Here is a 24,631-nt window from a genome sequence, read left to right as displayed (position 1 = left end):
TCTCAATAGGCAGGGAGTTCCAAAGTGCAGGTGCTGCTACATTGAACAATTGAGTTCTTACAAATGGGTACAGTGGTACCTCGGGTTACAAACTTAATTCATTCCAGAGGTCTGTTCTTAACCCGAAACCGTTCTTAACCTGAGGCGTGCTTTCGCTAATGGGGCCTCCTGCTGCCGCCACGCCACGCCACCGGCACACGATTTCCATTCTCATCCTGGGGCAAAGTTCACAACCCAAGGTACTACTTCCGGGTTAGCGGAGTTTGTAACCCGAAGCGTTTGTAACCCGAGGTACCACTGTATTATGTGGCACCTGTAGCAGTGCCAGTCACGCCGATGGAAGCAGATGAGTGGGCACATGTAAGGTAAGGCAATCTCGCAGATAAACTGGTTCCAAGTTGCTAAGGGCTTTGTATACTAGGAGTAGCACCTTGAACTTGGCCTGGTGGCAAATCGGCAACCAATGCAGACCTCTGAGCACAGGTATTACATGCTGACAAGGCCTCACTCATGTCAGCAGTTGTGTTGCAGCATTCTGCGCTGTGTGAGGGAAGCCCCACATAGAGAGCATTGCAGTAATCCATTATTGAAGGCTTTCCTAATGCTAGAATGGTCATCACTGTTGAACCAGCTGCGATTCTAGCCGCTGAGGCTGCCTGAGCCTCCAATGGCACAGCTGGATTCAGAAGCACCCCAAACTCTGAACTTGCTCCTTCAGGGGGAGTGCAACCCCACTCAGGGTAGGCAACTGACATGGGAGCTACTCACCCACAGTGCCTCCGTCTTGCCAGGTTTCAAGCTCGGCTTGTTTCTCCTCATCCACTTCACCAAGCTATCTGAGTGACATTTATTATTTTAATCTTTCACAATTTTGTATTGACAGATGTTTTGGAATGCATTTTTACAAAACTCCTTATTAGCTTTGATGTTTTAATATTACAGGACTATGCATTTATTACTATATTCCTGATTTGCATTTCTGGGCTGTACATTCTGTTGTTTCCAAAGTATGTCTCTACTAGTAAATGATTAGCATTTTTGGTAGCCTACTTCTTGCTGTTTTTAATATGCATGTATGCATCCCTGACCTCTGTAGTTTGCAGATTGGATATGATTTGGGATCATGTCACCTGGCTTGTTTTTCTGACTGGTAGCAGCACCTTAGATGCTGAGAGGCTGGTGACTATTGTACATTCAAAGGATGCTGGGTATACCATTGAGTTATTGATCCTCTCCAAAGAGGAGGTATCCTGCATGTGTACAATGGGCTTAAATCTCATGACTTTTCATTTACAAAACAAAGCTTTGAACTACTGAAATGGTATTTATATCATGGTGCACATCATTAAAATCATTAAACCACAATTCACTCCTCTTCATGATTTTTTAGGATGTAAGCTGTAATGAAATACAGACAGTTCCATCACAGATTGGCAGTTTGTATTCTCTACGGGACCTGAATCTCAGAAGAAATCACCTGGTGCATTTACCTGAAGGTGAGAAATGGTCTACAACTGCTCTTATTTCCAAAATCAAATTGTTTGCTACACGTAAATGTCTTGTTTTCTTCTGCAATAACCGTATTTTTTGCTCCATAAGACGCACTTTTTTTCCTCCTGAAAATTAAGGGCAAATTTCTGTGCATCTTATGGAGCGAATGGTGGTCCCTGGAGCCGAATTGCCCAGGGGCCAAAAGCAGATAGTGCTTTTTATTTTACAAAGAGAAAAAGGGGTGTTGAAAGGACCCTGCTCAGCAGCTGATCAGCAAGAGATCGGGAGCGATAAGAGTCCCAGCTCCCTTTCAGCCCCGCCCTCCATTGTTGAATGTGCTGCAGAGGGAGGTTGTTTGTTTCCCCAGCGACATGTGACTAGCTGATTAGATTATCTGTCTGGAAACAGTAGAAATGGCTCCCTTTCCTTCAGAAGCTACAGAAATGTGAGTTGAACCCGATAAAAAATGTGGGGCTTTTCCTCTTTGCTTTCCCCCCTTTGCAAAAAAGCTGCAAAACTTTTAGCTGATCCTCAAAAAAACAGGGTTTTTCCCTTTGCAAAAAAGCTGCAAAACAGGGCTTTTAGAGGAGGAAAAACAGAAAAATATTTTTTTTCTTGTTTCCTCCTCTAAAAACGAGATGCGGTCTATGGTCCGGTGCGCCCTAGGGAGCGAAAAATACGGTAATTGACTACAGTGTTTTTCATCCGTGTGTCTTTTCTCCTACAGAGCTTGCCGAGTTGCCTTTGATTCGGTTAGATTTCTCCTGCAATAAAATCACAACAATCCCGGTTTGTTACCGTAACCTCAGGCACTTACAGACAATCACCCTAGATAACAACCCACTGCAGTCACCCCCTGCACAGGTAATGTATCATCTAATGTTAGAACACTATTCTCAACCAGAATACACTTTCTCTAAGAGTAGTAAAGAAGTCCATGGGAGGAGATCTTTTACTTTTCTGCTTAATGCAAGCTTTGCGTAAGGATTGCTAGAAGACTGTCCTTGATGTGCTCTTTGTGAGCAAGTTGTTTAGGACACAGTTCACTCTGGAAAACGAAAAATCATTGGAAACAAATCACACATGCTGTTTAAACCTTAGCGTTGGGAAGCTGGCATTCACATGCATTGCTTGATTTTACTGTTGCTATGCTAACTGATGCACAGTACACAAGCAAATACCCTGTTTCTCCTAAAATAAGACATAGCCATAAAATAAGCCATAGCAGGATTTCTATGCATTTGCGAAATATAAGCCGTTCCCCAAAAATAAGCCATACCCCGAAAATAAGCCATAGTGACGTGGTACCTCCCATTAAAACAGCCTGGAGAGGTGTGGCTATGCAGCGTACCGATGCGACACGGTTAAAATAAGACACCCCTGAAAATAAGCCATACTGTGTTTTGTTGAGCGAAAAAAAAATATAAGACGGTGTCTTATTTTAGGAGAAACACGGTAATGGTGCAGTAGATAGTGTGTGCAAACCACTACAAAAAACAAACAAACAGCTGCTTATGTGTATATACACATTGCACCCTCTGTGTAAGAATGCTGGCCAGAAATGATTGCTTCTGGGGGAAAAGTTAGCGATCTTAGGAAAGATAGGACTAAGTTGCATGGGAGAGGACATATAATTCATACGATGTGTGTTTATATATACGCATTTGCTGGAGGAGAAATACTAAGCAGACAGCTTCATAACTGCAGAATGGTTCAGCCCAACTTTGGATGGGGGAGGCAGGCAAGTCACATGAAGGCTATAAAATCAATGCCAGAACAGCTGCACTGCCTGCCCATGAACTTCCAGGAAGTATTTAAAGGTGTTGGTTTTATTGTGTGGAGCCATAAATGGCCTGGGAACATCATTACATTGTGAGCCACAGACCTCAGCACACTAGCGTGTGTGTTGTGTTGTGTGTGTACTAAAAGGCTCTTGCATAACTTCCAGAAGACCTTTACAGTTCCTTACCTCACTCACTGAGGACGGCATTTCAAATCCTTGGGCAACAGTGGTAACAGCCCTGCTCATTGCAGCTGATGGTTTTAGTTCTCATAGTGAAGGCAGTCAAATCCTCCCCCAACTCTTAATTGCAAGAACAGCATGGACTCGTATAGGGACAGCTCCCCTAACCCTTTGTAGAATCATAGAATCCTAGAGTTGGAAGAGACCACAAGGGCCATCCAGTCCAACCCCCTGCCACTCTCACTTAATTGAATAATGGACTCTGTTTTATTTTAATAATAATAATAAAATCTTCCCCAAAACACCTTCCCCAGAGAAGCCTGCCAGAGCCTGACGCTGCAGTCATCTGAAGGAGTAAAAGGGTTATTGTTAAAACCAAAATGGGCCTGCAACATTCAACCAAAATTAATTTTTATATCTGGTTTAATGTGAATTGAGTGAGCGTGTTGGTGTATATTGCGCAGACGTTCCCGGTTTCATCCTTCCCTGGCTCCTGTTTTCGAAATGCCAGGTAGGAAACAAACCAAGGGCTGGCTTTCTGTTACATGCAAACCGGCACCTGTGGTTTGCTGCTCTTCAGACAAGCCACAAGCTACAGCCAGGCTTTGTCCTTGGCTTATTGCTCGTGGTTTGTTGAGCGATCTAATAGATAGGAAGAAGAACTCGAAGTGCAAAAATGTAGTTTGTTTATAAGGGCAATAGGCATTTTGGAAAATTCATTCAAGGACACAGCATAAGGATTAACAGATACAGAATTTTCTAAAAATTATCATAAAATACAAATAATGAATGTAGAGAATGTATCATCATAAGCTCACAGTAGCCAAATAAAAATTATCAATTTTCTTTTGGTAATGTTTACCGCAAACATTAAAATATAATGGCATATATGTTAATCTAACAACCAAATTAAAAATATATTCCTAAATAAAAGATAATCCCCCAAATACATCCTTTCAAACTGAGAAAAAAGCCTGAATAATAAAAAAGCAATGATAAAAATATATATAATCTAAAGTTCTCTGTAAGAATTCAGAATTATCATGATAACCAACATAGATAAAATGCCCATTTTAAGCAATAATTCTTTCACTCGGGGGATATTAACTCCTGTTGCATGAAGGATCCAAAATGAAACTTTTTATATCCACTTGAACCAATTGCCTGTGGAGACATGTGCTGCCAAATAGAGCAGAATTGGAAGGGGGAAATCTTCTTTCACCAGATGAACTGTTAAAGCCTAGTCAAATGAAATGGAAAGAGAACTTTAACCCCTTGCTAGCATAAAAGATCCTGAACATACATGAAGAGGTAGAATAAAGAACCTGGAAACAGATGGCGAAACAAAACAGAGAACAGCAAAAAGGAACTCCTGCGAGTGCATTCACATCAAAGAGAGGAAATCCATTTTCTCATTGAGCCCTTTTCGGATTTGTCTGTGCAGGGCAAGGATCCAATACGGCTCCCTCTTTAAGAACAACCTGACATCATGCTGATGGATCATCTCAATGACCCAGTGTGTTTTCTCTCCTATGCCTCTTTTCAAAGCTCTTATGATCTGGCCAGTGCAGATCTTTTCACATGAGCACTTGAGGTTATTGTGTGCATTAACTTCAAAGGGTTTACTCTGAGTATGACTGGCTACAATATCTATTATACTGTTACCCTGTTTTTCCTCTAGAGTACTCAGCTTAATTGTGGTTTGTAAACAAATCTTTTGGACTGGCAATTTGTTGGGGGTTTAAAATATTTTTTTTTAATATAAAAAAATCTAATATATAATATATTAGTTGCAATAGATAGCAGTTGTTTGTGTATCATTTCCAAATATTCATGATGGTTTTCCCACCCTCCCACCCCTTTTTAAAAAAGATATGCATAAAAGGAAAAGTCCACATATTTAAGTATCTGAATATGGAAGCATGCAAAGTAGCACCAGATCTTCCAGATTACGACAGGCGGCCAATGGGGTTTGGTTCTTGGTAAGTGTGCACAGATTTCAGATTCACTGTTTTTTAAAAGAATCTTTGTGGATAATTTTTAGTTTCCTGTATTAAGATGTTAGTGGGCTTTGCTGTGGGGGCAGAGAAATCTCATTGTGCTGTATGTTTAACCTTCTGTGCATGGTTGTCTTAAGATCTCTGGTCTAACCACAGGTGTAAATGTTGATCTCCTTTCCCATGATAAAGCTGTGTTGCTCTTGGCAGAGTCTCCTTTTGGCTTAGCCGGGCAACATTCATCTCTGAGCGGTCAGCCGCATCATGAGTTGCTAAATTAAGGTGATGGGGGCTAGGAATGCAGCTTGTGTTTATATCATGCAGTACTGAGTAATGCAAGTCGATGAAGCAAGGCCCTGGAGGAAGGAGAGAGAGCACTGAGCACTCTGAACCACAGACAGTTTAAGGCAGGGCACGGAAGTCAATGAAATACAAGTTGGGAGAACCATAAATGCATAAATAAGAAGCAGGCTAGTCTGGTTGTGGCCGGGTCTCAGTGAAAAGGGGAACTTGAGCAGCCAGCCAGAGAGTTCCTTCTCTAGTCTGGTTCCTGCATCCAAAAATACATTTCATTACAAAGCCAGTGGGGGCATTTTGGGGTATTCAGTTTGTTTTTTCAGAGTCTCGGTTTTTAATGTTAAAGCCCATGTGTGTGAATGAGAGACAGAGAAAGAGAGAGAGAGAGAGAGAGAGAGAAGGGGTGAGAGGGAGGTGAGTATATTAATATACATCAAAATTGCCAGTAGGTTTTCCCAGGGGAATTATCCACCCCTTGCTTCCAACCTTGCTGAATGGCAGCAGAATGCCCTGTGCCGTGGAAATGGAAACTGTGTGACCTTACGCTCTAGAAAGGGCAATCTCAGCAGGAGAGCTGAGTGAGTGAGACAGGCAGATGTGTTTGGCAACATCTGTGTAGTGCTTCCTTTTCCTGCCTGGTGCAACCTTGCTGGTCGGGCCAGGCAGAGCACCAGCAGATAAATCAAAGGGAGGAGCAGGAGATGGTGGCAAGATGAGTATGCAGCACTGGCTGCTACAACAATTTTGGCTGCCCCTAAGGTGAATTTCTTGGCCTGGAGACAGTAAAATGCAGGAAGCTCAGCCCTACAGCAGCTGTGCTTGTGGCGGCCTCTGTTTCTGGTTTTTAGTGCAAGGCTTCCTGTGACTGAGAACAAACTGCCCCCTGCCCTAGCTAGGACATGTAATAATAATAACAACAACAACATGTAATAATAATAATAATAACATGTAATAATGTAATAATAACAACAACAACAATAATAATAATTAATAATGCTGCCCATAAAACAATTTGGATATCCAGTGCAAGGGCAGCAAAAATAATTAGCAATTAAAGTAGGTCTAAGCAAGTTGTTTATTAAAATCTCTAAAACACTCCATGCTCTAGTCTACATATGAAGAGCAATGTATTCCCTGTGCTGAAAAAGCAATAACAATGTAGTTGAGTTTTTCAGTAGTTGTTGTTGTTAATTTATTTATTGTACCCCACCCATCTGATTGGGTTGCCCCAGCTACTCTGGGTGTCTTCCAATAAAATATAAAGGAACACACCAAAACATCAAACATTAAAAGGTTCCCGAAACAGGGCTGCCTTCAGATGTTTGCAAAAAGTCATATGATTGTCTCTTTGATATCTGACGGGAGGGCATTCCGCAGGGCGGGCACAACTACCAAGAAGGCCCTATATATTATGCCAGCTAAGCAAATCGGCTTATATTTGCATATTTTATTCTTCTGATAGTCCTGGGAAAGGGGGTGGGATTATGTAGGGTACCGAATAACCTCCCATGACTACTTGAAATCCAGTTCAGTGCATCATCTGTCCACCCACTCAAGAAATCAGAATTTCAGCTTTTGGGACTTGACCAGGTATTGCCCACTCGCTTCCAGACTTACCTTTGCTCAGAAGTTGCTGTATTTTAAAATGGAAGTGTTGAACTCTGTGTTCTTCAGCAATTGCATGGTGCAGTTGTAGAGTACCCACATGCTACTTAATACAATTGCATGGAGAATCAGTTGCACATGCTCAGCTCTGTTGTCATCATTAATCAGGAATAGTCTAACACTTACATATACATGCAGAGAAGAAGTGAGGCATGCAGATATATTAATGGCAACCTGCCGCTCCTGACACATTGGCTGCCGTCTGGCTTGAAGTACTTAATGCCAGCAGTCCTAATGTTTGCAACACACTTCCTGTAAACATCTGTTGTTGAGCTCTGCCCTCTTAGATTGCAGCTCTCTCACAGCGGAGACTCTTCTGCACACATGGTGCCACATAATTAATAATTACAAGTTGCATTCCAAGCAACTGATTTTCAATGCAAGTGACAACCAGCCGCAGCCTAATCAGCAATTAGCAATGCCTGGGTGGAGCCGTCCATTTGCTGAACTTCCCATTTGCCCATTATTGCTGTCTTGCTGCAGATTTCCCTGGGGCATCTAGTGCCAGTAGGACAGTTGATTCATTGTTAAATGCCCATTTGCAGTGGGCCAGGCAAGCCTCATTGTTACGTCTCTGCTGTCTGTGGCAGTTTCCATATACTGTATCTGTGTTGGCTGCAGTATTGAACTGTCCAGTCACTATGTACATTTAGAGCAGAGATAGCTTACTCTATGCTCTGTATCCTCTTGCTGAGTTCCTAGTACCATGGCAATAAATTAATTGCATAAAAAAACTTCCCTCAACTTGCTTCAAGGCTGATTTGAAACACATTCAAAATCTTTTATGAATTAATAATGGTTAACTTTTTTAAAAAAGTAGGATAGCACATGCATTATTTAATATTTTGAGTGTAACCATGTTCCAATTTTTGTAAACCATATTGAGTTCAGACATTTTGGGTATAATTCAGCATTGCGCTACTACTGACATTCTGTCTGCACAAGCATATCAGCTTGCCAGACTTAATCTTCCTGCCTCTCTGCACACTGTTCTGGGGGTTCTCTTTGACAGCTCCCCCCCAGTCAGTTTCAAGGGTACATGGGTAGAGGAGACATGGGAAAGCCCTGTTTTGCAGGGGGAAGCCCTTGCGGAGGGTTTCCACCGATGGGGCTCATTAGGCAAATCCTACTCTATGTGAATAACATATCTTACATGCCCTTAAAAGCATTTCATACTGGGTTTCTGCAGGGTATCCCATATCAGTGGCTGCTGCTTACATGGAAAATGATGGTATACCAACATTCTAGTCCATCTCCAACACAAACGAGGGCTGTGTACATGTTGTACCTCGAAGCACAATTTCCCCCTCGAAGAATTCTGGGCATTGTCATTTACCGCTTACAGAGTTACAGATTTTTTTTTGAGGGGGGAAATGTGCATTGAAATGTAGTTGTTTTTTCTTGGATGGAGCCTTTCAGCTGAAGCACCAGAGTTAACCCCAAATTAGTATTTATGTATCTTATTTTAATTAAATCCCATTTTTTCTTGTCTTCCATGAAGCCCCAAGTGACCTTTAAAGGGCTACTCTTATTTTGTTTTTGTCCCCAGTGTTCTGAGTGCTGTGCAGCCCGTGGGCATGGCCCTTATGTTTTCTGGCTGAAGAACATGCTTGCCCATTAAAGTTTAGGCAAAGATGGCAGGAAAGATGTGCCACAATAAAGGAGCAGCAAAGGTTCAGCAGTGGCTGGGAGACTTTGGTTTGTACAGGAGCTACTTTTGCCAAGATGGCAAGTTGTACTCTTTTGCAGTGCTTGAAAATTGTTTTGGTAGTGGCTGAATGCTTTGCAGGCCAAGGCAACTGATCAGCAGCCCAAACAGTTGGCTAGCAGAAAGGAACATTTCTCAGTCTGGAAGAACAAGACCTCTTTAGCTGGATCACATTATGTATGGAAAAATGCAGTATGACTAACAGGTTGAATATGTCCCCCGGTACTGTCTGGTATCTAATTCCCCCCCCCCCAAAAAAATCTCCTTTGCTTTTTGCAAAAAAATAACTAACATTTTATCTGCTTGACAGCCATGAAGAACTATACTCCAGCCGACCATATGGAGCACTGGATTCTGGCTTCAATAGTGTGGATAGTGGAGACAAAAGGTGGTCAGGAAATGAAGTAAGTATACTTGTTTTGCTTCTATTTGGTGGATAATTGTAGCATATGTGAAAAGGAAAAAAACAGGCGGAACAGCCGTGGAAGACTCAATTGCTAAAACGCATAGGGCTGCAGTTTTGCAACAGCTTATTCCGCAGTCATCCAAAGATTGAGGCCAGTGTGCCATTTCCACATCTGAGATTATTTTCAATCTGATAATGGTGATGCAGGAAAGGACTTGCAAGCACTGCTCTTTGTTCCACATTTCATTTCAAAACTCTTTAAATTGAAAACACGAAAAACTCACAAAAAGTGTCCTTTGTCTACATGTGATTCAAATCACCGGAGTGACTTGAAGGAGGAGCTCTTTCTAACATCATATTGGAGTGCTGCAGATCTTGTTTTCGGAAGCTGGATAAAAATGGACGTATTTCACAATCTTTGTTTTCTTAATTGTCCGGTGTATTTTTTTCAATGAAGCCTACAGATGAATTTTCTGATCTTCCTCTGCGAGTGGCAGAAATCACAAAAGAACAAAGACTGAGAAGAGAGAGTCAGTACCAGGAACACCGAGGGAGCATGGTTGTCACCAACGGTGGAGGTAATTGGCACTCATTTGAGGAAAAAAGCCATCAGTGCATATTTGGTTGCTCCCACGTTGCATGACAAGATTCTGGTGCACTTTTTGGAGCATCATCTATGTCCAAGAAGTATCTTTTCAGACCTATTTTATTTCCCCCCTTTGTCTTAAAAAGCTCTATATGCAGCTTAACTGGAGGAGCCAAATGGCATTTTTATGCAACCAGGATGATGGAGGAATCTTTATTTTAGTTTCTCCTTCAAATAAGTGGAATGATAAGTGGAATGACTGCAAGTAGCTTCTAGGAGAAGAGAACCCAAATAACACGTGGTTCCACTACCACAAGAAGCTGTAAAAGATTGAGGACCAGGAAACAGTAACCTTTAACTGAGGAAAATTGGGTCTCTTTGAGTTTGATTTATCTTCCAGCATAGCACCTTTAAAAATAATTAAAAACCTGTTGACTTGCTCCTTGTGTAATTTGCTTCTTATCTGCACTATTCTAAAGGATAATAGTTCAGTCCACAGCCCATCGGGAACAAGAACCCATGAGGGATTTTGGATGCTTGCAGTATTTTCATAAGGTTTGCTGCAACAACAAAATAGCAAAGCCTCATTGGGCTTACAGAAGCAGTGATGAATAAAAAATGCCCCAGTTAACATAATGAGTGGAGGGATCAATGAGAGCAGACCTTTCTGAGCTTCATGCTCTTGTTGTAGGTTTCGTACACTTCTGAATGGGTGTGAGTCCCTCCCCCCATTTTATTCCTTTTACAATATCTGTACCCTTTCCTCTTAACCTTCTGCTTTCTTAATTTCACATTTTATATGTGAAGGTAGCCAAAATAAAATATAATTGCAGGCTTGACTGCAAGCATCATCTTTGGTGTTTGCAGAAAAATCTAACAAACCAAAAGCTGTTCTAACATGTCGTTTTACAGATTCAAGTTGGTGAGAACAGTATTGCTTTGCATGTTAATGTGCCTGTCTCACTCACCAATTCACAAAGGCGCTTCAGAGGTTTCTGAGTTTGCAGATTGATTAGAAGCCAGAAATACACGTAACTTAAATCACTTCTTCGGATCTGCTTAGCAAAAGTCTTAAGCAACTTGTGCCTGCAAAATACAACATTAGATGGAATTGGGATGCAAGATTACCTTAACAGATTGGCCAACTTGGCTCAAACTAGCAAAATGAATTTCAACAGGGACAAATATGAGGTTCTGCACTTAGGCAGGAAGAACTAGCTGCACAAGTATAAGATGGGGGACATCTGGTTTGCCAGTAGTACATGTGACAAGGATTTAGGGGTCTTAGTAGACCACAAGTTTAACATGAGTCAACAGTGTGATGCAGCAGCAAAAAGAAAAAAAAGCTAACACTGTTCTAGGCTGCATCAACAGAAATATAGTGTGCAGATCAAGGGAAGTCATACTACCACTCTATTTTGCCTTGGTCAGATCACACCTGGAGTACTATGTTTAGTTCTGGGCACCACAATTTAAGAAGGGTGTTGACAAGCTGGAAGGTGTGCAGAGGAGGGCAACCAAGATGATCAAGGGTCTGGAAACCAGGCCTTATGATGAATGGTTGAAGGAGCTGGGTATGTTTAGCCTACAAGAGGATACTGAAAGGAGATATGATAGCCATTTTCAAAGAGCTATCACATTTGGAAAAAGAATCAAGCTAGGAAGCTGGGACCTGAACCAATGGATTCAAGTTACAATGAAGGAGATTCCAACTAAACATCAGGAAGAACTTTCTGATGGTAAGAGCATCTTCAGCAGTGGGATGGACTCCCTCGAGAGGTGGTGGACTCTCCTTCCTTTGAGGTTTTTAAGCAAAGGTTGGATAGCCATCTCTAGTGAATGCTTTAGTTGAGATTCCTGCATTGTAGGGAGTTGGACTAGCTGACCCTTTGCATTCCTTCCAACTCTACAATTCTATGGTTCTATAGTCTTGAGAGACTAATATTGCTACTCACCACTAATAGATCATTCTTGGCAAGTAAGCCAAAGTGCAGGTGGAAAAGAGTTTTTCAATTTAATGTGTGTTATGTAAGTGAATTGCTGTAAACTATTCATTTCTGGTTACATTAGTGAGCAATAAAACCCTAGCATGGTGGGATTTTTCTTTGTCTATAATGCATTTTAAAGTATGAAATGGCTCTTTGTTTAATATAAGTTGGAAATCTCCTCCCAATCAGCAGTTTTTATAAAGAACTTGATCTATAGTTTGCTCGCTGATTATATGAGCCACTCTGCAGCAAGAGATTTATTGAATAAATATGGTCAAACCTGATGGAGCTGTTAACTCTCTGTGCCTCCCCCTTCCCCCAGCTGCTTATCTAATTACGGTCCTTCTCTTTGTATATGCCAAGCGGAACATGATCTGGATCAGATCGACTTTATTGACAGTTGTGTCACCGAAGAGGAGGAGGAAGAGGTGAGGCAATCCAAGTGCATGGAGTCAGACAGCCTCAGCTCACAGTTCATGGCATATATTGAACAACGGCGAATATCTCATGAGGTGGTGCTTCCTTTTAATTTGTGTGTGTGTGTGCCCCTGTGAAATTCCCTTTCGTTTATGTTGTTTCTCATCCATAGTCGCTATTATTGGTTGACTTTTATATCTGGAGATTCAAGAGTTTTTGGAGCAGTCCCAATGCTGTGCTTTCAGCTACTGACTCAAAGCACTGTGCTCTGGGGTCTTGTAGGTGTTCTGGGTGCTAGTTTTGACTGCAATAGAGTCTCCATTGATATCTGCTCAATTGGCCTTTCTCTCCCATGTGCTATGCCCACGGTGGTCCGTGCAACAGAATCTGAGAAGTATCCAATGGGATGTCGCCTTACTTTCCTCCTCTCTCCACCCCCCCCCTTACGTGCCCAAAAATCTGTTCCAGATTTTGAGGCTGCATGGGTCTGCAGGAGGGAGGAGAGGAAGGTGAAATCCCATTTATGTGAGCAGAAGTCTGTTCTGCTTGCACAGAGACAGTTTTCCAATGCTGTATAGCCTCACCTCCCATTACCACCCCACTTCTAAATCCAAATTAGGGTGCTGCAAGCAAAGGGGGGGCAAGCAAGGGCTTTTTTCAGAGGTACTTGGATGTGTAACAATCTTTATATGGTGCTTTGCTGTCCTTTTATTATAGGCAGTTTTATGCCACTTCATTGTATACATCAAATCCTTTCTGATCTGCTTTTAAGAGTTTTCTTTTAGCTAGTCTGCATTTGCATCCTCTCTTTGGGTGGGTGTACCTCAGATATTGTCTCATCAGCAACCAGAGTGTGGATCCAAGTCCATCCACTAATCTCAGGGGAGGGGGGGTGCAGGCCTGTTAGCACAAATCCACCCCTCCCAGTATACTGTCATTGCAATTTCTGATGCCCCAAGAGAAGGCAAAAATAAAAGGTCAAGCATCTGTAAAGTATGACTTTTCTGGATTCCTAAGAAATAAAGACATTCAACAAGTTTTGGGATTTATTCTTGGAACATAAGATTGAACAATGTACAGCCTGTGTCCTTAAGAATTGTGCTGTTTTAAATCTGCTTCATGGTATTTCAACTGAAAGGTTACAATTAAGAAATCCAGGCTCATTTCCTTGTACCAGCATTCTCACTTTAGATTCTCCAGTTTTTTTTTTTTGTGGGCCAGCCTAAAGGAAGCATCTCTTCCCCATAATGAGAAGAGTAGGGAGATATTTTCTTCATTTCATATAATTAGATGCATAGCTTTACAGTAACAAAAAATTAATAAAAATTAGGTCCAGAAAATAGAACTGAATCCCCATTGTTCTCTTACATTGTGCCTTCTGGTTTTTCAAAATTAGACCAGTTTAGTTTTTTATGCCACAAAATGGAGCGAGCTTCTTGAATGAATGAGCTCAGTCGTTTTGGGATGGCATGCTCCTTGATATAACAGTGTGGTTTTTCAACCTTCTTTTTGAGCATGCTTTTTATAGGGCCAGTTTGAGAGTTACATGGTTGTTCATTCTGTCATACTCTGCAATAATCCTGAATCAGTGTAAACAGGTCTTGGGGGGAACGTATACAATTGCCCTTCTGTGCCACTATTCAAGTAACACTGCAGTGGCTACTTCACTTTAAAAAAACAAAACAAAAACAAAACCAAACACCTCTGGTTGGAAGCAGCTAAATGGCTGTAGTTTATAGGCAGGTAAATGCTGAGGCCGGTTGCCTTGTGTTTAACTCAAAAAAGTGCATCCGTCGTTGCAATTCTGAAAACTTGATGAGATTTCCCTCTTGACTGTGCTCTGCATGTGCCACCTGTAAAGAAAAAGTACAACACACTGCGTATTTTGTGGCTGCCCTGCAGCTGTGCGAATCCTCCTCCGAACTAGACATGCTTGTCAGACCTTCTATTCAGGCTGGCTTTTTAATAGATGCAGCTAAGCTGGCACAGGGGCAGTTTGGGATTTTGATGGGTTCAGTGCTATGCGCGAGAACATGCCAGTGTATTTTTGGATGCATGTTTCCAATCTGGAGATATATTTAAATTAATAGAGCTGTTAAAATGCTCTCCGAACGTTGGAGTGTGTGCTTTGTTTAAAGCTGAAATGCTTGACTGATTCAAAGTAAACTTAGCAACCTTTGGAAGGGTGCTTAATGGAAGTGCGCGATATAATATTGGCTCTTTCTTTGCGCTCTTAAGTGTCTCCTTTAAAACTAAGGGCAGTGGGGGTAGAATTCACTTTGTTTTTTGGCCTTTTAACTGCTGCGGGCACATTGAGGGGCAAAGGACCCCCTCCTGTTACCATCTGGACTGTAGGAAAGGAAGGGCTCTTAATAAGCCTAAAATCACTAGGAAATGATAAAGTAATACATTTACTCCTGCATGGCCCCTAATCTAAACCTTTCTGCATAAGTCTAATGGGAGGCTCGAAACAGTGGGCTGCATCCCATGTGTGCAGGCAGCCTGTGCGGGATAATCTTCTACTTTGCTTAACAAGTAGCGCATTCTGCAATCGGATTACAATCTGTGCCTTCACATATATGTTACAATGCGAAGCTGGGTTGAAGCGCATTTTGTTTGGCTTATTGTTCTCCCAGCGTCCCAGTGATCTCTTCCACTTTATATCCCACGCATATGTACTTGGGGGCCCAACATAACCGCCATTATTCTCTTAAGGCTAAGCGGCAGTGAGACTTGCAGTTCCTTAATTACCGGGATGATCTTCCAATTGAGTGCACTGGGGTTTCCCCGGGGGGGGGGGGCTGAATATGCTGCTTTTGTGTACTGTGGGATAATACTGCCATGTCTGTGGGCCAGCTTAATTGCTATTTGTTCAGTGGTTGGCTAAAAAGGTCCTTTATATTTCCCCCCAATTTCCATTCTTGAAATTGCAGTGGCTCATATTTCTTCTGACCGTATATTAGTTCCGCAAGTCCAGTAATGAGACAAGAAGGATCACATTGCTGCCCAAGGCATAATTCAGGAGGAGACCCATAGGCTGCTAAAATTCAGAATTCTCTTCAAAGTTAGCGAGGGGGTGCCAGCCCTTAGTAAAAATTAAATGTGTATGTGTATGAACTCAAACCACTTCAAATCACAACAGTATTTTGGGCTTGCCGATCAGAAAGGTTGGTGGTTCAAATCCCCATGACGGCATGAGCTCCCGTTGTTCGGTCCCAGCTCCTGCCCACCTAGCAGTTCGAAAGCATGCCAACGTGCAAGTAGATAAATAGGTACTGCTCCGGTGGGAAGGTAAACGGCATTTCCGTGCGCTGCTCTGGTTTGCCAGAAGCGGCTTAGTCATGCTGGCCACATCACCTGGAAGCTGTACGCCGGCTCCCTCGGCCAGTAAGACGAGATGAGCGCCGCAACCCCAGAGTCGTCCACGACTGGACCTAATGGTCAGGGGTCCCTTTACCTTTACCTTTAAGAACAAATGGATCATTTATAGATTTTGTTTCAGTAAACGAAATTGTTAGTTTGAGAATTAGTGGCCTTTAAGATATCTAGATCAAAATTAATCAATGCAAGAAAAATACTAGACAGGAGGAAGTTAAGGATTTTGCTCTAGGAAAATGGGTTAATTTACATTCAGTGGACGTCTTCATCTGCCCCAGCTGCAATAGAACAGGTATTTTCAGCCACAGCAGGCACCGTAACTCTCCAACGGTTTGGCTTTACCTCCGATGGCTCACTCTTCCATTGTCTCTCAAGACAGATGGATGCAAACAACAAGGTTAACAATGGTCAGTGATGGCACAGCCATTATGGAATTTCCTCACCTTTAGGTTCAGCATAGGCTCAATGTTGAACTAAGGTCAGGGCTAACTGTGGTTTATTACTTTAATCCCAGTTAGGAGTTTAAAAGTAGAATAAAACTGTAGTTTTCCTTGCTGAGGTAATCCCTATCCTTGAAGGGGTTTGCTCAGGAAATTAACAGCTTGAGCTGCTTGTCGCCTTGCAAGCAGAGAGGCAGGAAAACTGTCTTGGTCACGATTTAATCTGTGCGGATGTAGTACTTAGGGCAAGCCATGATGTGCAAACCCAAATCCTGGCTTTTGGACAACCCTTAACTGCTGTTTAGGTATTCACACATTACATTAATCCATGGTTGATTGTTTTGTCTAGAGTGGGGCATTAGCAAACTTGTTGAAATTTTGCTGGCATGTGAAAATTCATGTTGTCCTTTTTAAGTAGTGTACCTCATTAGAAAAGTGGGTAATACATTTAAAAATAGCTCTTTTTCATTGAAGCTGGCAGATTTGAAAATCTAAACAAGACAACACTGAGGTTTATAAAACTGACAAGGACCAAATACTAAAACCAAATACTAAAAATTAACCCATTTTCTTACAGCGCAGTGCTTCACTTCCTCCTGTCTAGTATTTTTCTCACACTGATTAATTTTGATCTGGACAACTTAAAAGGCCACTAATTCTCAAACTAGTTTGGTGCGATTGGCAGACTTGCTCTGGCAAAGGGAGGTGACATTTGAACCATCCACAATGCACTAGAAATAATTATTTTTGTATCACATTTCTTCCTTCACTAAGGGTTCACCAGTAAAACCAACACCCATCAGGGAATTCCACAGGTCAGAAGATGCCAGAAGATACTTGCATCATAATAGGTGAGTACTTTTGTTCCATACGCTCAGAGCTTTAGGAATCAGCAAGGTTAATCATGCTGCAGTGTGAGGAACATGTCACCTGATAAATTGGGTGCCATTTCTTTAGTTTTATGGTCACAAAGTTTTGCATTTTTAGCACAGGGTCTCAGAGTCTTTGCATATATTGCCTTACTGTTACACTTGGGCCGAATGCAAACATAATGTTTCTGTCCTTGTAACCATGGTTGAGAGGTCAGGAGCCCCTCAGTGTGAGGGGTTTATTTACTCCTTGCCCCCCTAACACATGTGATTCCCCTCCACCATTCCCTTTCCATAGCAGTGTTGCATCTGCACCTATGTTAGCAATCACCATACTTAAAAGTGGGGGTTGAAAAGTAATTTGTTATAATGATGGTTGCCATTAATTTTCAGTGTATACATAATGTTGTTTAGTCGATTAGTCGTGTCCGCCTCTTCGTAACCCCATGGACCAGAGCACGCCAGGCACCCCTATCCTCCACTGCCTCCCGCAATTTGGTCAGACTCATGTTGGTAGCTTCGAGAACACTGTCCAACCATCTCGTCCTCTGTTGTTCCCGTCTTTCCCAACATCAGGGTCTTTTCTAGGGAGTCTTGTCTTCTCATGAGGTGGCCAAAGTACTGGAGCCTCAACTTCAGGATCTGTCCTTCTAGTGAGCACTCAGGGCTGATTTCTTTGAGAATGGATAGGTTTGATCTTCTTGCAGTCCATGGGACTCTCAAGTCTCCTCCAGCACCATAATTCAAAAGCATCAATTCTTCGGCGATCAGCCTTCTTTATGGTCCAGCTCTCACTTCCATACATTACTACTGGGAAAGCCATAGCTATAACTATATGGACCTTTGTCGGCAAGGTGATGTCTCTGCTTTTTAAGATGCTGTCTAGGTTTGTCATTGTTTTTCTCCCAAGAAGCAGGCGTCTTCTGGTATACATAATACCAGGTCTGAAAAGGGGAATGGAGGGGCATGCATGCAAGAGAAGAAGGAGAAGCATATGCAAATAGCCATCGTTAAGAATCTGATAACACTATGTCTGCACCAGGTTATGGTGTGTTACTCATTATAATATAATCCTTTTATTGGGTTGTTGGATGCAGAATACATGGTCGGTGTCAGCAGTAAGTCTTCACTTTTCACCATTTATGGCAATAATGCTCCCAGTTTTTGTTAAGCCTAAGCAGTGTTGCTTCATAAATGAAGCTTTGCAGCTTGTAAGGAACCATTTTTTCAGAACAGAAAGAGGAACCTGCTGGAGTATTATACACCATGGGATGTTACAGAATAATGCCCTTTGAAATCCGAGTCTTTAAAAGGGTTTCCCCTGCTCCGCCCCCGGTTCCATAGCTGATCCAAATGTAGCAGGGACTGCTAAAACAAAGTAAACGTATTTTTTTGAAGAGTTTGTGTGCTTGATAGATAAGCTTTTAATTACCTAACCAAAAATGGGCATGATGGAGATGAGCCTGACCTGGGACCCTGGGAGCTTAAATTAGAACAAGGCACCCGAGTGGGATGGTGCCTCAGACTGCCTCATGTTAACAAAATCACTATTGTTGGTTATCAGGATAAATATAGATCTGGTTAAATTCATGCCAACTTAAACTGCCTTATTCATGATATTCCAAACCAGACTTAAGATTCATGGATAGAGAGCAGGAAACGGTTCGTTGGCTGCTGGTGGGGACGCTGCTAATGAATGCTGCTCGCTTTGGGGAGAACTGATGCTGCTCTACAAATTGTCATTGTCCGCCTGGATGTTTGCCTGCTCTGTTCCCCCATGCTCAACTCATCCTTTGTAAACAAGCAGATACTACAGATCAACGAAGTGCGGCAAGTCTCCAGCACACTCTCCCCATGAGAGAGCTAAAACCCTGTGGAAGACTGGCCCTGGCGCTTCCTGGTGCCCAGTGAAGTGGGGGGAGCGCAGGACAATGTAGTTCATTTAATCAGAATGTCATCAGCTGCAGCTAAAGCGAAGGATCTGCCAGCTTTGATAAATCTGTTTCTCCACTTCGCCTCGAGTGGAAGCTTAGTATGCAGGCCTAGAAGAGAATCTCATTTTCTTCAGAGTAGCAAAAAAGAGTATGTCACTAGAAATTTAAAAGCAAGATATCCAAACGAAATTTGATGCTTTGTGGTATACATTGAAAGTGCAAATAAACTTTTAGAGCTGAACTTGATCTTGCCATTTATGTTCTCTCTCGCCCAACCTGATAATTGTGGTTAAGGGTGATTAACTACATCGGTTTTGTTCAGTGTGAATGTTTTTATTTCTGAAGAAATCCTATCTTTCTTCATCTTTTCAAAATTCCATTGCCCAAGGCAGCTGATTCTGCACTCCACTACCCATATTGAATTTAGTTGCTGTTTAGCCCGAAAACATGAACATTTTAGGCCTGGTTATCTTAATTTAAAAGAGTTTGCTCTGTCTACTCATATGCTGTAACATTTCTTCCATTTTCTCTGGGTCAATTACCACTACCACCCACTGTGTATTTGTGTTTTCAGAGATGGAGATGAATTAAGACGACCTGAAAGTCTGAGCTTGACGCATGACAGAGACCGACAGCAACTTCTGAGGAACTGCTTAGACCGAGCAGAAAGGTAAGGCTGTGAGTGATATGTGGTGCCCCTCATTTAAAATGAAGTGCAGGTCTGGCCCATCAGTAGTTTGACTGTGCAAATAAGCTTTCTTTAAAAGCAGGCAACAGCCTATGCAAAATTGGCTGCACAGAGCATTTACTGTTGCCTATGGCTTAATCACTGTGTGCATGTTGCCCCAACAAAAATGTTTATATAATTAGGAAGAGGAGCTTTATTATGTTAGCCATCTTTTTAGAGCATTATGCACAGTGAAGGGGAAATATTTATTTTGTATCCAACAATGTTCTGTTTTGCCCCCCCAGAGGTTCTGGCGACTCATCTTGCCTTCTTTTGCTGTCCGGCACCCATAATCAGGTAATTTGTGTTGCACATTGGGAAGTGTGCTGCTTAGTGTGTAGCTGGTTGCTTTCTTTCTGGCGCACATTCCAAATTAATGTTCTTCCAGGTCTCTCACTCGGATGCAGATCTACACAAAAGGCGTGAGCATTTAGTGGAGCGTACACGGAGGGAAGCCCAGCTTGCTGCGCTACAATACGAGGAGGAGAAGATGAGGACAAAACAGATCCAAAGGGAGGCCGTCCTCGACTTTGTCAAGGTAGGTCAAGTTAGGTTTTCAGGTTTAGTGTGCAATTCTCCAGGGAGAGCTGGTGATGGTCCCATGCTTTCCAGTTATACAGAGGCCTCTGTACTGCCTCTCTTGCGACTATATATTTAAAAGCCAGACCATCTCCCAACCCAGAAGAAAGTTGCAGGGGTTCACCGCTCCAAACATAGCATGGCTAGCTGTGCATGCACACACCTGTACACTGAGCACGATAGGAACCCTCCACCACTCTGAATTAGTCTGCATGCTAAATAATCCTCTTCTAATTGCTGCACAGAGTCCGGCATTGCTGTTAAGGTCCACATATACTGAGGGTGGGAGACAAGTGGTATTGGCACCATGTTCTGCCCCACCCCTGATTCATTTATCCATACAGGGCTTGCCACACCCCTACCCAGGAGCTGAATCTTGCCCAGATTTTGTTTTTAAGAAGTCTAGCAGCTGGTTACATGGTTTGGCAGCAGACGTGTAATAAGATACAGGCTACTTCTTCTGAAACCTGACAAATAGTTCTGAAAGAGTTTAAGGTTTTACACAACTGGTTGTTTAATGATAGGCCCTGCTGCTTGCTCTGTTTTACTGGAAATTAGATTGCTTTCGTCACCTTTGGGGTTTTCATCACCCTCCACACAGTGAGCTCTTTGAGGACAGTCACCCAGAGCACAGCACAGCTGCATCAGACTGTGGCTGCACATTAGGTGGAAGAAACGTATCACAGAAAGTGGTGAAGATCAGGAATGATTTGGGGTATCGTTTGTTTAAAGGGGTCTTCCAACTTCATACTTTTGTAACGGATTTATTGTCATTATGATGCAATGTAGTGACACACGCTGAGATGGAGGAGTTGTAGACCGACCCAGCTTTACAGTAGTAGATTTAGGAGAATGCTGATGTATTTGGTTCCAAAACTGAGTTGCTTAAGAAACGTAATGCCAACTCTAACCTCTTTCTCCTAGGCAGGTAGGTTCTGTTCACAGGTCAATAAAATGGTTCAGCTTAGGAACTGCTTATTTTCGTGGAACAGTTCTTGCCCATCTTGGCACCTTATTTCCTATTTACTTGAGCCTGCGTGCTTTCCCCTAGTAAATTGCTCCTTTTCATTCTTCCAAGCAAAAGGCATCCCAGAGCCCTCAGAAGCAAAGCCCTCTGGATAGCGAGGTAAGAACTGAAGCTATCTTCTTGTCATTTCCTAAGCTCTTTATGGGGGTGTCCCTCTTTTACCGAGGCTACAATCATGAGCGCACTTGCTGAGTAAAACTCCACTTGTGGTCACTGGATCTGACTTAAATCTCTTCAGGACTGAAGTGTAAGCGTAGAGTTTAAAGATCACTACTGTGCCACAGCAGAGAGCTGTCTCTTGGGTTTGCCTTCCCCCCCACCCCCGCCCCTGTGTTGACGTTGGTTGGACTGTGGATTTGTCCATGCAGTCTGTGTCTTGAAAATGTGGCAAATGTATGTAAATAGACCTATTTATATCTGTTCCAAGATCTTTCTTGAAACAGTAGAGCTGACGTGAGAGCAGATAATATATTGGGAATATATTAATTAAAAAAGCACTTTTGGAACTGCTGGTCCTTCAGCCATGTCACCATCAATCAAGAACTAAATCCAGCCTGAACTTCCAAGTTGTCATTGTACTGGTGGGTTGGCCACCAGATCCAAGGCTTTTTGCATTGCTTAACATCACTGAACAGTCAAGCTCTGCTTTTGCACACTTGCTTCTTCTCTGCAAGTGCACTTGCGTCAGAGCACAGGTTGGCTTCGCGGCATGCTCTGTTCGCTGAGTTTTAGCAATTGCACCAGTCTTCGCTCGCTGGGCACCCTCCATATGTTTTGGACTACAGCTCCCATCACCTCATCTTAAGAAGATACTGTAAATCTGGGAAAGATTTAGAAAAGGGCAACCAAAATAATGAAGGGGGTAGGGGGGAAAGTCACAATATTTGGGGCATTTTAGTCTAGAGCAAGGGGGAAACATGATATAGGTGTATAAAATTATGCATGGTGACGAGAAAGTGAATAGAGAAAGTTTTCCCTCTCCCTCTCGTAACACTAGAATTTGTAGACATCCCTTGATACCGAGCGTTGGAAGATTCAGGACAGACAAAGGAAAGTCCTTTTTCACCCAGCGCATAGTTAAAACTATGGCATTCACTCCCATAAAAAGTAGTGATGGCCACCAACTTGGATGGCTTTAAAAGAGGAACAGGCAAATTCATGAAGAATGCAGCTATCCGTGGCTGCTAGGCATGATGGTTGTGTTCTTCCTCCACTGCAGTCTGCCTCTGATGGCCAGTTGCTGGAACTCCCAATGGGGAGAGGGCTGCTGTTACGCACAGGTCCTGCTTGTGGGCTTCCCATTTGGACATCTGGCAAGTCATTGTAAGAACGGGATGCTGGATTGGATGAGCCACTGGCCTGATCCAGCCAGCCACGCTGGCTGGGGCTGATGGGAGTTGTAGTTCAAAACATCTGGAAGGCGCCAGGTTGGCAAGGGCTGAACTTCATGCTTGTAGGGTAGCCAGCCCTCAAGGCCGATATTGGTGACTTGGAACAGAATTTTGGTTGGTTCTCAGCCTCCCTCACATTGGCATCTGTCTTTCCCCACAAGAAGGTTTTATACACCACCAGGGCCAATTTTCTTGTTTTGCTAATGGAAAATAGTTTTTACTTCATGATCAGCCTGTCATAAGACACAACACAATATACCACAAATACATAGGAAAGTGTTTTCCAGTAGTCTGCTTTCTGTGACTCTGGACTGCTTCCAAATAGTTCTGTTCTTTTTATTTGATCTTTGTTTCAGTTCCTCCCAGGCTGTGTGTGTTCTTTGCTTAATATTGCAGCGTTCTCCACTGGAAAGATCCGCATACCAAATCCTGCTCTTTCTTGGACTCGGCAGCTGAAAGCAAAATAGCTCCTGAATCAGTTGCAGATGTTTTTAATGCTGAGATCATTAAGAGACTTAATAGGTTTCTTTCCCCTCTCCCCATTGTTTCAGTTGTACTTTACTGATTCCCTCCATGTGCCTTCTGCGTTAAGAACCCTGTCAATTCCAGATGTCTGTGTTTGTCTGCATATTTTGTGGTGGTCTCATGTTTCTGATGTTGCCATCTCTCCCGCATCCCCAGTGTCCCTTCCCATCCAGAAGGTCTCAGCACACTGATGATAGTGCCTTGCTGGTGGTAAGAATCCTGCACGCAATGGCCTGTTTATGTGTCAGCCTCCTAGATCATAGTTAGCATGTTTTCTATGGTTTGCTGAGATTAGGCAGTCTAGTACTACTCCTAAATAGCATAAAACATGGCTGTCTTTTAATTATAATAGCAATTTTGGTATAAATTGCTACTTTACCCTCCATCCTTCTGCCTTGGAACTGATTGCAGCTGATGTTCACAGCTATGTGTTCCTGAACTTCCTGTTCTGATTTAGTCCCCGGAACTCATAAGATAAGTGGTTGGTGCAATTTGTGGAAACATTAAAGGTGTGAATAAGCTTTAGGGGGTGAAATCACCTAAGCAGGTTCTTAGGTTCCTGCCTGGCCTACTCATCCACACACCAGCTATATAGATAACGCATTACAATGCCCTAAAGTGTTCCAATAAGTTCCAGGTGTTATGTCAAGAAATGGTACCTAAATTTTGCATTTCCATTTCCTTGCTGAACCAGTTCAGTATCATGACATGGAATCATAGATTTCAAAGAGGCATGATGTCACCCAGCCTTGTCAATCCAACTGCAGGATCCCTGTGGCCTAAATCATACATCACAGATACTCACCCATGATTTCCCCTGAAGAACTACTTCTGCAGTTGTTTGGAGCATGGCCCTTTGAATGGCCGTTGGTGATCCATTTTAGTATGTTTAGTTAACCATGACTAAACGCTTTGTTTTTGCTCCTCTGTTTAAATCAGTGGAGGTACTTTTACATCCCTCAAGTATGAATTGTCTATTAAAAAAAAAAGTTGTCAACATTTCATGTAACACCATTTCCATGTTTTATGCTATTTCCTTCCTCTGTTGGTATCTCAAAAATAGCGATTGCAATCCATTTTCATGTTCTTTCCTGGCCTGCTTTGCATGATTTGCATGCCTCCAGTTTATTTGCTCATTTATATTCTCATTAGTTAAGTGCTTGAGGTTTTATATGTGCAGACACATTGCTGGCTGAAGAGGACTGAAACTTCACCTAGGTGTGAAGCACAGACCCTCCCCGAC

At 42.5% G+C, this 24,631-nt stretch overlaps 1 protein-coding gene across 1 annotated transcript in view; it reads left to right on the top strand.

Moving 5' to 3' along the window:
- Nucleotides 1-24,631, top strand: part of LRCH3 (leucine rich repeats and calponin homology domain containing 3) — an 81,500-nt gene that overhangs the window by 35,324 nt on the left and 21,545 nt on the right. The window contains exons 4-15 of the mRNA XM_033148201.1: nucleotides 1,391-1,496; nucleotides 2,219-2,355; nucleotides 5,327-5,436; nucleotides 9,432-9,525; nucleotides 9,985-10,105; nucleotides 12,465-12,529; nucleotides 17,111-17,187; nucleotides 19,714-19,809; nucleotides 20,112-20,163; nucleotides 20,255-20,404; nucleotides 21,524-21,571; nucleotides 23,545-23,598. Coding sequence (XP_033004092.1) covers nucleotides 1,391-1,496; nucleotides 2,219-2,355; nucleotides 5,327-5,436; nucleotides 9,432-9,525; nucleotides 9,985-10,105; nucleotides 12,465-12,529; nucleotides 17,111-17,187; nucleotides 19,714-19,809; nucleotides 20,112-20,163; nucleotides 20,255-20,404; nucleotides 21,524-21,571; nucleotides 23,545-23,598 — 1,110 coding nt within the window. The remainder of the gene's footprint in view (nucleotides 1-1,390; nucleotides 1,497-2,218; nucleotides 2,356-5,326; nucleotides 5,437-9,431; nucleotides 9,526-9,984; nucleotides 10,106-12,464; nucleotides 12,530-17,110; nucleotides 17,188-19,713; nucleotides 19,810-20,111; nucleotides 20,164-20,254; nucleotides 20,405-21,523; nucleotides 21,572-23,544; nucleotides 23,599-24,631) is intronic.

The sequence above is a fragment of the Lacerta agilis genome, chromosome 5, assembly GCF_009819535.1.
Source record: "Lacerta agilis isolate rLacAgi1 chromosome 5, rLacAgi1.pri, whole genome shotgun sequence".
Classification (NCBI taxonomy): Eukaryota; Metazoa; Chordata; class Lepidosauria; order Squamata; family Lacertidae; genus Lacerta; species Lacerta agilis.
This window is presented reverse-complemented; position numbering and strand designations above follow the sequence as displayed.